Consider the following 15,661-nt stretch of genomic DNA (forward strand, 5'->3'; position numbering starts at 1 on the left):
TCCTTCCTAAATTTTCATCCTTAAAATTCTTTTTGTTCTCTAAATCTCAATAATTCCAATCTTTCAAAATTCCTTTTCAAATCATTTTCTTTTCTATTTTGATTCAATCTCCACCATTCATTTGCAATTATATCCAATGGCCAAAATTTATCCCCCTCGCCTATAAATTCGACTTGATTTTACTCTTCATGAATACACCAAAAGCTATCAAGTCTTAAGCTCTCAATTCTCTCTACTCTCAAATTCTTGTCCACCTTGCTCCTAAATTGGCCCAGAGTTATTTTTGTGAGTTTTTTTTTTTTTTTTTTTTTTTTCTGAGTGCTCAACTTGTGTATTTAGCGTTTAAGAGGTAATATTGTGAGGTTTTCTTTTAATTTTTGGGAGTTGTATTAAGGTGTGGGTAAGATTTGATCCTGAACCAGTAAAAAGGATCTTGGGTTTCTCTTTAGCCTAGGAAAAAGAGAGTTGTGTGTCGGTTTGGTCCTCACCTGTAAGAGGATCACTTAGTGAAATACTCAAGGAGTCTTGGAGAGTGGAGTAGGCAATTTGCCGAACCACTACAATTTTCGGTGTTTTCTCTTCCTCTCTCTTTTATTTCTTGTTTTCAAATTTTTTTCTTCTTGTCTTAGTTATTTTTTAATCTTTCCAAGTTGCATAATTTAATTTTAGTGTGTTATTTAAATTTATCCTTGATTAAATTGTCTTTAAATTTGAAGTTATCATAACTTGCATGATTTAAGTTTTGTCTTGCATAAATTTTCTTTAATCAAATTAATGGGTTAACTTTATTGAGTATTGTTTGAAGATAAAATTATTTTTTTTTTAAAAAAATTGGTAGTCAACTCTATTCACCCCCCTCTAGTGTTGCCTTTAGATCCTATAGATCAGATTGATTAATTGAATCTAGTTTTGGAATTTGTCTTAGACCAAGTTTTTTACCAAGTTGAGGTAAGTGGTACTATTATCGGTGCCTTTGTGCCAGACGACCTAGTCTACAATTATAAAGTTAACTAATGGACTCTTGAAGCATGATTTTGTCATTATGTTTTACTTGTTGCATGACAGTTATAAGTATTATGAGCATGTTCGAATTTCTAATCAGTATTGATATTATGTATGTGGTGCTGAATAGACCAATAGAGCGGTTTACTGTCTCGCCTTGACGCATGTTTTATTTCAGAGGACCTACGGGTCTTGTTTCATGTTTGACGGTGTGCTTACGGACCGCTAGACATGCGTGAGTCGAAAGGTTCACGTTCATGTTATTTTTCCATGTTTGACGGTGTGCCTACGGGCCGCTAGACATGTGTGAGCTGACAGATTTACGTTCATGTTTCATGTTTGACGGTGTGCCTACGGGCTGCTAGACATGTGTGAGCCGATAGGTTTACGTTCATGTTATTTTCATGTTTGACGGTGAGCCTACGGGCCGCTAGACATGCGTGAGCCGATAGGTTTACGTTCATGTTATTTCCATGTTTGACGGTGTGCCTACGGGCCGCTAGATATGCATGAGTCGACGGGTTCACGTTCATGTATTTTCATGTTTGACAATGTGCCTACGGGCCACTAGACATGAGTATCAAGGCAAGATAGTACGTCTTTTGGTTTTCTTTTCATCATAAAAAATCGATGTAGCTGTATGAGCCACGGGCTATTTTTCTTTGCTCGTAGATGCATAGCCTGATCTCGGTAATGGGATCACTTACTGAGTATTTTATACTCAACCTTTCTTAATTATGTTTTTCAGGTAATGATAGGAACGAACCGACGGGTGACGAGAGGGACCTATGATCGTGCCATATGGGACATGTAAATCGCTTCCACTCAGTTTACATTTTCAAGCTATTTAAAAGTTTTGATTTGAAACTCAATGTTGGTCAAAATTTTATTTGTTTAAGTTATTTTTTTCATTATTTTAGGGGCCCCGAACAAAGGTTTTTCTTATTTGTTATTTATTTTGGAAAACCGTCTTTATTATTTTAATAAAAATTTATTTTTCTCAATGGTCAAAATGTTTTGAATGTAAATGTGTAATTATGAGTAATGATCCTTATCAGAGTACTCAAAAGGTCAGGTTGTTACAAGAGTTCTACCCTTCCATGTCCTCTTCATACCTTCTATCAATTTCTCTAAAAAAAAAAACAAAACTTTTCCAACAACATAATTAATCATAGGAAGCCCACTTCTCTCATGTGATTCTTTCCTTATGGATAACAAGGGAGACTCCTTGTGGTGGTGGTGTTTAAGAGGTCAAGGTGTTCGTGTGCTTGTGTTTGTGGTGTTCGGGATCAACAAGGAGTAGTATTGATCGTGATCTCATTGGAGAGAGGAAGCGAGAAGATTATATCTTCAAGGGTTAGTCTAATTTCTTCCCTTTTCCTCTTTGTATTTGTAGAAGCATGCTAAGGGTGAATGTTTATCCAGTAGTTTCCATTTGCTCTATTTCTTAAGTTATGTAAAATGGGTTTCAAAGACACAAGCGATCATTTGCTTCCGCTGTGCAGGAATTCCAAATCCCTTAAGCTAGGAAGGATTCTTCTATTGGGGTGTTTTCCCCAAGACTGTTCATCATTTGGATGGCATCCCTCTATAGAGTACCTATAGAAATTGAACACTGATGCTGCTTAGAGTTATGTATCGAAAGTGGTGGTCTTGGATGGGTGCTTTGTTATCATTTGGGAGTGTTTGACTTGCTGGTATGATTTTTGTCCCTTGATGCAACGAGGTGAAACATCTGGAGGTGATAACTATATGTAATGGTTTAGAGAGCATCTCTTCTTTAAACCTTTATGATATTCTAGTGGAATCTGATTTTCTTGAGGTTGTTCAGTTGATGAATAATGTGGCGATGGATATTTCTCACTACAAGAAATCTTGGTTTTGATGTTGGTTGTAAAAACTAAAATGTCGGTTTCTAAAAAAAAAAAGCAGATCTTTAATGTTAGTTTTAAACCGATATTACATGAAAAAAAATAAGGAGGAAAAAAATAAATTGAAACAAAGTAAAGATATTTCACTTCTAGAGCCAGTCAAAGATGATGACCAAATGCTCTGATACCTAATGATAAGCGCTCACAATGTTCTAGATGTCCTGCAAGGATCCTTACAAACACTAACAAAGAAAGCTAACTTAGATCAAACTTAGAATCTATGATGGTCACTCTTAGATACTAAGACAACTCACTCCAGAATTAGCTTGATCAAGACTAATCCAACAAATTGATTTAAACATCAAATCTAAAGCAAAATTTGAAAGAAAAGACAACACTAAAGGGGTTGAGTAATCACAAGCTTTTTAATATTGACACTCTGAATTTTCAAGAGCATCACAAGCCAATTTAAAGGCAAAATATCATGAATATGATCAAAAACTTAAAAGTCATTCAAACACAATTAACTACAAATTATAGAAAATAAGACCTAGGAACTTAAAACTTAATTGCATACTAATTAATAGGTCAAAATGCAAAACTAAAAATGTAGAAAGTCTCCAAATTGTCTTAAATATCTCATGCGACAAGCTTAATCCTCACGTTTGATAAGATTTGACATCACGTTTTCCTATACAGTGCACACTTGACCACATTTTCTTCATAAAATCTGTACATTTTTTTTTGACCGTCATGCCATCTTCCAAACTATAAGATTTTTTCCATATTATCTTCATGTCATTCTCTTCTTGACTCAGCCAACTAACATTATATAAAAATTTGGGCTCAAAATCATTTGTCGCTTCTCGTGAATTTGCTAGCTTTTGAAGATATAATGTGAAAGCATCTTGAATCTTTTTTATCTTACTTCTTGTAATTGCTCATTCGAGTAAATATAATGGTTCAGTAGTTGAATTCACACCGAGTCGTGAGTTGAGAGTTCTCCTTCTCTCACGTGAGGCGGGGTCAAAATGCACTTGCATGCCACGTGGTGCAGCGAAAGGCTAGAGGAGCTGACAATATTTTTTTTCTTCAATCTCCTTATCTGGAGTGATTTTTGCGGCTTTGTTTCTTTGCATATTATTGCGTAATTTGTTTTACTTTTCCTTTTCCTTAAAAAAAAAAAAAAAAAAGACATTATGAAACTGAAAAATCCTAAAATTCCTCCCGGTCCCAATTCCATTGTTTTGGGCTACTGTCGTTGATTTTTGTTTTATTTTTCCGGTACACATCAAATAATTAACGGCCAGGATTTATAGAGTGAAAGAAGAACGAAAAACCGAAGCGCAGAACTGAATGGCGAACTCCACTTCAAGAACACATTCAAACCCCAAAACCCCAACCTTCGCGCCCTAATCACCCCGCCTCAATTCCGCTTCCAGCATTTTCAAAAATGGTAAAGTTATTCCACGATTCTGAATTTCACAAAATAGTTTATTGATCGAACAATACAACGTCGAATGAGATTTATTTCAATCTGTACGTTCATAATTTCAACTTTCTGCGTTTCAGTTTTCAATCTCTGCAATTAATGATACCGACTCCAGAAATCAGTGGGAACCCTTAGCTCCCACTAAAGAAGCTCAGGCATGCCTTCTCTTTTCTCCCTTTAGAAATTATTGTTTATCATTTAGTTTTATTGTCATTTACATTTGTAGTTTACAAGTGGAGAAAGAAGAATGGCGTTTCTATATATGATTGTATTTCTTATTTTTTTGATTATTAACATTGTCGATGCAACTATGCAAGTTGATGGGGTCTTTGATTCAACATAGAGCTTTTAAGTTCTATAATTTTATTTTATGGATGTGCTCTTGTTTATCTCATATTTTTTGTTTTTAAGTTGTGAGCATTTTTTTTTGAAGAATGTCGATGGTTTCTGTTTCCTATTTGTTTAGAAAGAAATGTGGTCGGATACTGCAATAATAGTGGAATTTAAGATTCAATCATTATCTTATTTTATTTGCTCTTCGCAGGAATTCCATTTGACAAAAACTTATCACGATGGACTTCTTAAATTACAAGCAAAAGAATATGAAAAGGCTCGTGAATTGTTAGAATCTGTTCTCAAAGATCATTTGATAGCATCTGCACAGGTATAGCTTTCTTGAAGGATCACAGTGGTAGATGGAGAATTGTGCATGGCATTCCTGATTTCTCTTGGTTATGCAGGTTGATGGTGAAGCTGGTGATAATCATCTACTGCAGCTCAGGTTACTGATTCATGCTGTCTTTTCTACTTGTTTTCGGAAGTTTTAGTTTCCATTGAAACGGTTATGAAACTTTACATGGTAGCCTTCTCTACTGTGACTAGTGCTATCTTCATTTCATGATCAGTGGCAACTGATGGTGATGAGCATATCAGCTCTTTTAATCAGTATATCGTGCTACAAATGACTATTCATCATTTTTTTTCCTTTCCTTTGTCCAACTTTAATTCTTCGAGTTAGTTACTATTAAGGTGGATCGAAGTTTTATTCTTTAATTCATACTACAATCCTTTGGCCTCCAATTCTTTTTTTTTTTTTTTTTTTGGGTTCTTGAAGCTGTGGATTTGTGGTAATGCTTTTGAGTTGCTGCCATGCCTGTAAATGCTACTTGAAGCTCTTAAGAGTTTCAATACATGTTAGAACATTACTTAGACATGCAAGATAAAAGGATATTTTGTTTGATTGTTTCCTACAGTGCAGTGGATGTTGTAATCTTTCAGTTATTGGATGGATATTTACACCAATTCACTTTGTATTTTTTCGTGGATGATCCATTGCAGATTCTTAGCACTTAAGAATCTTGCCACTGTATGTCTTCAACAGGGATCTGCTCATTATGAGGGTGCTCTGCATTGTTATCTTCAAGCCGTGGAAATTGATTCTAAAGATTCTGTTGTTTGGAACCAGCTGGGTACTTTATCTTGCTCAATGGGCTTACTTAATATTTCACGTTGGGCATTTGAGCAAGGACTTGTGTGCAGCCCTAATAACTGTGAGTATTTATTTAGTCTGTTAACATATTTCTTTCATAGACATGGTACTAATTGTTTTACGGATGATTGTTGTTTAGGGAACTGCATGGAGAAGCTTTTGGAAGTTCTAATTGCAATACGTGATGAGATTGCCTGTCTTTCTGTAGCAGAATTGATTTTGAGGCACTGGCCATCACATGCTCGTGCTTTGCATGTGAAACTTACTATTGAAGAGTCAAAATCTATTCCATATGCACCCAAAGGTATTGATAAGCTAGAACCAAAACATGTCCGACTCAAATTTATTGATAAGAGGAAGTCTGGTGAAGAGGATCTTGATGAAGACGTCAAAGTTAAAAGGTCTAACCAAAATATAGATCTCCACCTAGCAGAAGTTTCCTGGGTTGGTCTTGTTGATGCACTCCTAGATATCTTACTTCCATTGAACGAATGTGGGTCTGAGGTGGAGATTGAAAAACCACTTAGATCTGGTGATGTTAGATTAAGAATATGCCTAACTCCCAGTTTAGATCGTAGCAGTGCATTTACGGAGAGGAAAGAGCTTGCTTCTTCGTCCATTTGTGATAATACGTCTCTTGCAGATTCTAACACAGAAAGTTCATCTTCTTTTAAGGAAAAAGAGGCAAGTGGTTTAGATGAACATCCACAAGAGCGGCGTAGTACTCGTCTTGAAAGGCTAAGAAGTCGTAAGCCTGGAAAAGAAGAATTAGATTATTCGACAAGTAAAGATCTGGCAAGGGTTGTAACTCAGTATCTAGAACCCTTTATTTCCAGTGGACTGGGAACCAAAGATACTGATCATGAGATCAAGAATTCTGTTTCCTACCCTGATGGAGAGAATTCACGGGGTTCAGATTGCAATGATGCTCATAGTTTTTTGGTGGAAAATTCCTGTAATTATGGTGCTTACCATGTGAGTCACATGCTTTTAGAAAAGCTTTCAAGCACATATCCTCCACATCAGGATGCATTTTTCAAATTTCTGGAGTTGGAAAAGTTGACGAGGCATTGGGGAAAGGACAGATCTCCTGAATGCAATCTTTTTCTTGCTGAGCTCTATTTTGACTTTGGATCATCTTCTTCTGATACTACCAAGCAATCTGAATTCATGTCAGAGGCTTCATATCATCTCTGTAAAATCATTGAATTAGTAGCCCTCGAAAAGAGCGATAGCTGCTCTAGCAGTCTTCAAGATTCCAGTAAAATATCATTTGAAAGTTCTAGTAATCAGCACTTATTTGTTGAAAATTCACTATTAACAAATAACAAATCATTCTGGGTACGATTCTTTTGGCTTAGTGGGCAATTGTCTTTGTGGGATGGAAGCAAGGCAAAAGCCTGTGAAGAGTTCTGTATTTCTTTATCGCTTCTGGAAAAGATGAATGATGTGAATGATTCTCTGTTACTGGTCTGGCTCCCTCACTGTCGGGTTTTGAAAAGTTTAACCTTGGATAGAATACTTTATGAAATTAACGTTTTAAAGGTTGACCTCTTGATGAAGAATGCTGTACCTGAAATGTTTGAGAAAGAAATGTATGAGGAGTGCATCACTTTACTTTCTCCACTTCTATTTAGTGTACAGGAAGTTGACATTGATGCCTTGTCCTTGCAATTTTTAGGAAGAAAAGATGCAGGGATTACTTCAGTGGAACTTGCAGCGATTGACGTTTTAATTAAATCGTGTGAGAAGGTAAATCATTTGGATATCGAGATACTTTTGAATTCTCACCAACGGAAGCTGCAAATACTCATGGCAGCTGCTGGGATGCATGAATACTTTACATCAAATAAATCATTTCGTGAGAAGTCGGAGGCAAAAGCACTCTCTGACATAGAAACGAAGGATAGTCCAAGCAGTCACTTGAACCATCTAGTCGCGGAAGAAGTAAAAGCAATATCTCAATGTATATCACAAGTAAAGAACTTCATCGAACATTCTGAAGACTCTGTAAGCCAATACTTATTCTCTATGATTGTACTTCCTTGTTATCTTTTCATGTACCTAGTGAATTCATCTAAAATTGAAAAATTGATCAACCCTCTTGGTGATTTAGTGTATAACTAAAGCAAAACAATTTTCTCAAGTTTATTCAATTAATCATACAGTAAGGAAGATATTATTACGGAATCAAGCACAAGTATCTGTTGTAGATGTCTCAGGAAAACTTACTGTTCCTCTTCCTCTTCCTTCAATAGAGTGTTCAAACATAAGTAAAATTGGTAAATAAGAATAATTTAAAGCATACTTTGTAAACTTTTGCCCCCGCTAGTAGATTGGAACATAAGGTATCTCATTGTGTAATTTTATTGTATCGTGTAATTATATTGAGGTTTGAAGCTTTTAGTCTCTTAACTTTCAACTATTATATCTTAGACCTTGAACTTTACATAAAAATCATTTAGTACTGGTTTTGTTTGACTTCCTACAGTGCATTCTTCACTTAGAATTAAAGTTTTTAATTATAATGATCAATAATTAAGAAATAATATGAAATTATGTTAATACAAACAAGAAATTTGGTTTAGTAAAGAATGTGAAGATGCATATAATGTAAAAATGACTAACTATGCTTATCTCAGAATTAAGATTGATCTTCTTTTTGTACATGTGACAACCAATTTTCATAGATATTATACTGTCAGATAAAATATCATGGATAATGTCACTTGTCCAATATTGGTGGGTTTTTGGAAGAAAAAGATAGATATCCCCTCGTGTTGTAGATGTTCATAGCTCAAATAGATGGATACAGTGTGGACAACATTGGATGATTTCGTCCATGGCTCTGTTTTACCCTATACATGCATAATTATTCAATCATGATTGTGTGTTTGTTTGGATATAGGAATTTCTGTGTGCAGGCTAAGATCTCTGCATGAACTTTGATGAAAATTTGATCTCACTTGAAAGGGGTTTTTTAAACTCCACTTGCCCCTGAAATCAGCAGTTAAATCATTCTTTATTGTGGCAATAGGATTAGATTGTACATTTATTTCTTTTAGTGCATAAGCGAAGTTATGCTTATGCACATTGCTTTTGGATTTTATAATTTTTGGTTTATTTTCTGCTAACATGTTGGTTCAAGTTGCTTATGAAAGGTGAAGTTAACAATAAGATACATATTGTTTTCTTAATGGCTTTGTTTTCTGCTCTCTTCTCCTTTAAAATATATTGCATTTTCATTACCACAACTAACTTTATTATGCTTGCAGAATGACATTCAGATGAGGAGGATTTGTGATATGCAGTTCTTGCTTTTATCGGTCATGTGTAACGTTATAAACACATTCCTCTCCAAGAAGTCTTCTGGGGCAGCAGTTGATGATCAAGTTGAAAGATGCTGCCTCGTAGATGCAGCCATTGCATTCTGCAAACTCCAACATCTTGATCTTTCTGTGCCTGTGAAATCTCACGTCAGTAGGAAGATTTTTTGAGGATAATTAGTTAATTATAGAACCTGCTATTGGGCTTCTTAGCCAATTCTTTTCTGTAAAGATTTCCTTGGCAGTTATTACTTCCATCTTCTGATCAATTTCCGTCTTCTCGTCTTAGGTTGAGTTAATTGTTGCAACACATGACCTACTTGCAGAATATGGTCTCTGCTGTTGGGGCGAGGGTGAAGGAGAGGAAGGAAAATTTCTTAAATTTTCCATAAAGCATCTCTTAGCTTTGGATATGAAACTTAAATTGAACAGTTCGGTAAATGAGAAAAGAATTGAATGTGATGACATGGAATGGGAGAATTGTCAAGTAAAGGCATCTCCAGACCGATCAAAATTGAATGCTCAAGATTTGGGGTTTAGTCAAAATGATGAAACCAGATTCATCGAGAAGGATGCTGGGGAGGATATAACACGGGAAGGGATGTCAACTCATAAATCAATATTGAAAGATGCTACAGAAGGAGAATTTATTAAGCAAGGAAGTGAGGAGTCTGCTGGCAAGTTCAATGCTTGTGAAAATAATAGTGACCAACTAGTAGAATGTGAGAATGAGGAAAATGAAGATGAGAAGGTGGAGCTAGAATTAAAAATTGAAAATACATTGGATCAGTGCTTTTTCTGCTTGTACGGATTAAACCTCAGATGTGACTCATCTTATGATGATGATCTATCTGTACATAAAAATACTAGCCGTGGGGATTATCAGACCAAAGAACAGTGTGCTGATGTTTTCCAGTATATACTCCCTTATGCAAAGGCTTCATCTGTGAGTATTTTATGCAAATATGTCTACTGGTCTATCAGTGACCCCCTCCCCTTTGATATAATTTATGTTTACTTGGAGAGCAGAAACTAGCACTCTCGTATTTTGGTGGGACTGTCAAGAGTTCTGCATTCACGATTTCCCAGAGTTGGCATTAAATCGAGTTTCCCTTGACTGACCCTTTTACCTGGTTTTATTTGCTTTTTTTCTTTTTTTTTTTTTTTTTTTTAAATTTTTAGAGAACTGGATTAGTCAAGCTGCGAAGAGTTCTGAGAGCCATCCGCAAACACTTTTTAAAACCACCAGAGGATGTATTGGATGGAAATGTGATAGACAAGTTCCTAGATGATCCCAATTTATGTGAAGAAAAACTCTCTGACGAGGCTGGTTCAGATGAGTTTCTTGTAACAATGACTAAGATATTACTTAATGATGTAGGAAGCATTAAACAGTATCGAACATCAGTCTTAGGAAGGTAAGACTGCATTACTTTTTTCATGTCAAGTGTTAACGCAGGGTGGTTCTTCACTTCAAAAATATTAAATTCATTGAATATTGCTCTTGAGAATGATTGTATCTGTATTTGTCTGATTGCAGTTCTGAACCATATCTGGAAGTTTATAGCAACTTGTATTATTTCCTTGCTCAATCAGAGGAAATGAGTGCAACTGACAAATGGCCAGGTTTTGTGCTCACCAAGGAAGGGGAGGAATTTGTTCAACATAATGCAAACCTCTTCAAATATGATCTGCTGTATAATCCTCTGCGATTTGAGAGCTGGCAAAAACTTGCTCATATTTATGATGAGGTAAATATACGGTCAGTTAGCATCATTTTATCTATCTGTTTTATTAGGAGCATATTTCTTTTATAGATATATAATTTTCAAATCATTCTAGAAAGTTCCATTCTTTAAATTCTATATTTACAACAAAACAGGAGGTAGACCTGTTGCTCAATGACGGCAGTAAGCACATCAATGTTACAGGATGGAGGAAAAATGATTCTTTACCCCATAGAGTGGAGATAAGCCGGAGGAGGAGCAGGCGTTGTCTACTAATGAGTTTAGCTTTAGCAAAGTCACCAACTCAGCAGGTTTGACCTCCAATTTTTCTCTACAAGTATGTCATTTTCGCAGTGAGGTGCTCATATATTAGAGAAACATGATGTTTCATCTCAAAACCAATTGACTAAATGAGGAGTGATTCGTGTATTTTATAAAGATTATGAGGTATCTTCATCTTTCCAATGTGGGATCCACAACATTATATAACCTTCGTTTTTTTCTTTTTTAATTGTATTTATTCAAGATGGGGTAGGGTGTTGAGGAAACTCTAGCATGTTTTGGTGATGACCTAATGAAATACGGATATATTTTGTTCATATTACTCGTTAGGGGTTTTAACCTATAATTTGATAGACGTGTCTTTTATTTTAATACTAAAGTATATGTAAATAAATATGTAAAGTGCTTTCAAGGATGATTTGGTGCTTGAATCTGTGAGGTGCTTGAATCTGTAATGTGGACTCACGTCTCATGTAATGGTTGGTCTTGTCTATATATACTCACAATGGTTTCAGTTATCTTTATTCTTGTGCTGCAAGTTAAAGTCTAAGGACTTGTGGGAGTTAAAAAATTAAACAGATGCTGTGAACTCATGTTTGAACCTTTTGTGGCTCCAGCATGAGATACATGAGCTATTAGCACTTGTGTACTACGACAGCCTTCAAAATGTGGTTCCATTCTATGATCAGCGGTCTGTGGTGCCACCGAAGGATGAAGCATGGCTCAGATTTTGTGAGAACTCGTTGAAACATTTCAAGAAAGCTTTTACACATCAGTATAGCTCTCTCCACTTTTGACATCTCATTATATATTTCTCAACAGTACCTTCACTAGATTGTAATTTAACCATGTGTTTTATTTCATGCTCTATTTTCATACAGGCAACACTGGTCTCATGCATTCTATATGGGCAAACTTAGTGAAAAGCTCGGGCTCTCACATGATAAAGCTCTATCATATTATGCTAAAGCTATTGCCTTAAATCCATCAGCCGTTGATTCTATTTACAGAATGCATGCATCGCGCTTAAAGTTTCTTGGTAATTCTGGAAAAGGAGATCTGCAAGCTTGGAAGGTTTATACCATAAAATCAATCCTATAAAATTTTATTTGTTGCTTGTTTTAAATTTAGTATATTTATTATATTAGTGTTTATAATTAATCTTCGGCAAAGTTCGAGTACTTTTGGATTTAGATAATTAATCTTCTTTTGTATATTATATATTCATCATTTTGTTGGCATTTTCCAGGATCTTGCAACTTATGCCTTTAATCAGTCAACTGGAGATGCCGTGATGGAAATATCAAGTAAGTTTGGTTCCAAGACTTTGGATTTACCTGCAGACGTGGATGGCCATGAAGCATCTTCTGAGGACATAAAGCATGATGAATTCCTCAAAGTGGAAAAGGCGTGGCACATGCTGTATAATGATTGTCTTTCTGGTATTGAAACTTGTGTTGAAGGGGATCTTAAACATTACCATAAAGCCAGATATACACTTGCTCGGGGTCTTTATAGAAGGGGTGAGAACGGTGATGTGGACAAAGCAAAGGATGAGCTCTCATTTTGTTTTAAATCATCTCGTTCACCCTTCACAATAAATATGTGGGAGATTGATAGCATGGTCAAAAAGGGAAGGTATAGCTTCAATGCTTGTCCAAAATATTTATGTTATAGATAATTCATTCAGAGTAAGTCAATGTTACAGTAAAAGAAGTCTTTACAATCTGCTTCCGTTATATAGTAGCATTATATTTAACTATGTCAGGATAAGTTTGAAAATGATTGATGTTCTTACTTTCTCTTTTTGTCATTGCTTGAATCTATCTTATTAATATAAAGCAATAAGGAAGCTACTTTTTTGACATATCTGTATTACAGGCGCAAAACACCTGGACTTTCAGGGAATAGGAAAGCACTTGAAGTTAATTTACCAGAAAGTTCTCGGAAGTTTATTACATGTATCAGGAAATACTTGTTGTTTTATTTGAAACTACTGGAGGAAACTGGAGATATCTGTTCCCTTGAGCGTGCTTATATATCACTTCGAGCAGATAAAAGGGTAACACCTACGTGCTTTGGACTCTTTATATTCAATTCAATGCTTCATCAGCCACACATTAAATTTAAATTGTAAACCCATGCACATATAGTACATGGGAAATAATTTTGCAATGTTGTGCATTTGTAGTTGTATGCATATGTTGGCCTATATGTAATTGAACTGAAAGATCATCTTTACTTCTTTAATTGAAAAACCAAGTACATTTTTTCAATGTATAAATAAGGCTGCATGGGTTTATTTGTGTATATTTTCATTTATTGATGGTGACAGGCGATCAGTTACGTGAATTCAATTTTTATTTTGTGTTCATGATCTTGTTGAATTTCACCTTGCTTATGGTTGATTATTTCATGGCATGTCACATCTATCATATATCCAGTTTGCATTGTGCATTGAAGATCTTGTTCCAGTTGCTCTAGGGAGGTATGTCAAGGTTTTGATAACGTCCATTCGTCAAGTCGGGATTGCTCGCACTGGTGATGCAAGTGGTTACGAACATATACTAGAGAAAATGTTTGCTCTGTTCATGGAGCAGGGTAACTTATGGCCAGAATTGTGCAGTTTGCCTGAAATACAAGGCCCGGGTATATCAGAAAGCAATTTGTTTGGGTAATCATATTAGAGAGTTTTCTTTCTTTCTTTCCTTTTTTTCCCCCCTGTAAGTGCATTCTTGTGTCTTTTCTAATAATGATGCTACTATGCTTTGATATAAACTTACGGAATCTGAGTGCCGCAGGTATCTTCATGATTATATCATTACTTTGGAGAGAAATGTCAAGGTTGAGAATCTTGAAGCAATAAATGAGAGGATTCGAAAACGTTTTAAGAATCCAAAGTTGTCCAATATTAACATTGCAAAAGTTTGCAGGCATGCTTCTACTGCATGGTGTAGATCCCTTATAATCAGCTTGGCACTTATCACTCCCATACCTTCTGAATCCTCAACCGAAAGTCAAACATCAAGTTCATTAACCGGTGGTTTAGAAAGTAACCAGCTCCTTTGTGTGGATTTGCAAATTAATGAATTATGGTGTTCAACCTTTGAGGACTCAACACATCTGAAAAGTCTTGAACCAAAATGGTGCCCGATCTTGTCCAAAATCAATAACATATTTATTAAAAGAGCTGCAGAAGTGAATTGGGAAACTGCTAACTCTTTGCTTCGATCTTCTTACAACTTTTTTCGTGAGAGCTCTTGTGTGCTCCCATCTGGCTTGAACCTGTATCTAGTTCCATATCGACTAGCAACAGGAGTAAACTTTCAACAGCGCATGGATGGGATTGAAATTTTAGATTTCAGCATGCCAAAGAAGCTTCTCTTGTGGGCGTACACTCTAGTGCATGGTCATTTTGCTAATATTTCATCGGTGGTGAAGCATTGTGAAGAACATCTAAAGGTATGAACTTAAAAATAACAGTTATTGTTATGTGATAGTCGTCAAGTAATTAATGATTGGCTAACCTTTTCAGTCAAAGTTAAAGAAGGGAGCTGGAATTCCCGCTACACAAACTCATGCAAACTTGCCTGCCGTGATATCTTCACCAACAGGTCACTCGTTTCCCTTTTCTTTTTCTTTTCTTTTTTTTGTTTATCCGTTTGTAATCTCTCTCGAGATTTTACTACATATGACAACTAGTAATGATATTGCATGCGTCTATTAACTCGTGTTTCCTCTTAATTTGCTTGTTTGATTGCCATGATTGGTTAATGATTTGAAACTCATGTCCCTCAATCCTTCTGCCTCCACCTTGTATGTAGTTCTAGGCACTGGAAGAGATGGTTCAAACCACAATGGTGAGACAGATGCAGAAGCATCTCTAGCCACCCCTGTTACATCTACTTCATTGCCAGAGAAGCAGATCACGAGCAGTTCGATTCCGCTTCTTTTGAGTGGCGACACTCGCAGAAGTTCATTTTATGGTCCTCAATTTCAACAATGTAGCAATGTCGTTGCTGAGAGATTACCTAATGGAGGAGATGCAGACAAAGGATGACAGTCCGGATGTGCTTGCTCTTAGTAGTAGTATATTAACAAAGCATTTTTTATATCCTGTAATTTATGGGGAAATTTGCAAAGGGTAGGTTGTACTTGTATATATACCCATTTCAATTACGAAATATATATTGTGAATTTGAGGAACACAATGGGTACATGGATGCTAATAAAATATAATATTAAAATAAATAAATATAATATAAATATATGGAATAAATAAATAAATAAATATTAACATAAATTAAACCTAATATATATAAACACATGGATAACACTTTGGAAAAGTGGGACATGACACATGGTCAATGGATACTAAGTATGAATATTTAATGGGTATCTATTTTCTATAATATTTATGATATTCTCTCTTGGATGTCTATTATATATATGAAATATGTCTCGTTAAAATC

General features: G+C 35.5%; 1 protein-coding gene across 2 annotated transcripts; it reads left to right on the forward strand.

Annotated features, from left to right (window-relative positions):
* Positions 1–4,102: 4,102 nt before the first annotated feature.
* On the forward strand, positions 4,103–15,400 carry LOC120081206 (calcineurin-binding protein 1-like). 2 transcript variants are annotated; one of them, XM_039035907.2, is made up of 19 exons: positions 4,103–4,329; positions 4,446–4,520; positions 4,910–5,029; positions 5,106–5,146; positions 5,704–5,915; positions 5,994–7,864; positions 9,130–9,330; positions 9,470–10,126; positions 10,363–10,598; positions 10,721–10,931; positions 11,063–11,218; positions 11,807–11,964; positions 12,071–12,263; positions 12,439–12,827; positions 13,071–13,251; positions 13,634–13,863; positions 13,991–14,651; positions 14,725–14,803; positions 15,014–15,400. In XM_039035907.2, the coding sequence occupies exons 1-19, from the start codon at positions 4,327–4,329 to the stop codon at positions 15,247–15,249; spliced, it is 5,910 nt and encodes a 1,969-aa protein (XP_038891835.1). In that variant the 5' UTR covers positions 4,103–4,326; the 3' UTR covers positions 15,250–15,400. The 2 variants fall into 2 exon arrangements, with proteins under 2 accessions (XP_038891835.1, XP_038891836.1); XM_039035908.2 differs by having other exon boundaries at positions 4,178–4,329; positions 5,747–5,915.
* The last annotated feature ends 261 nt before the right edge of the window (positions 15,401–15,661 follow it).

Source organism: Benincasa hispida, chromosome 7 (assembly GCF_027475165.1).
Source record: "Benincasa hispida cultivar pf3 chromosome 7, pf3_genome.v1.1, whole genome shotgun sequence".
In the NCBI taxonomy this organism is placed as follows: Eukaryota; Viridiplantae; Streptophyta; class Magnoliopsida; order Cucurbitales; family Cucurbitaceae; genus Benincasa; species Benincasa hispida.

Bases quoted from the DNA above. Each gene is read 5' to 3' on its own strand.
- LOC120081206 (XM_039035907.2), top strand. The intron at 10,599-10,720 runs GTAAGACTGCAT...GTCTGATTGCAG, and splicing joins CGAACATCAGTCTTAGGAAG to TTCTGAACCATATCTGGAAG. The intron at 11,219-11,806 runs GTTTGACCTCCA...TTGTGGCTCCAG, and splicing joins CAAAGTCACCAACTCAGCAG to CATGAGATACATGAGCTATT.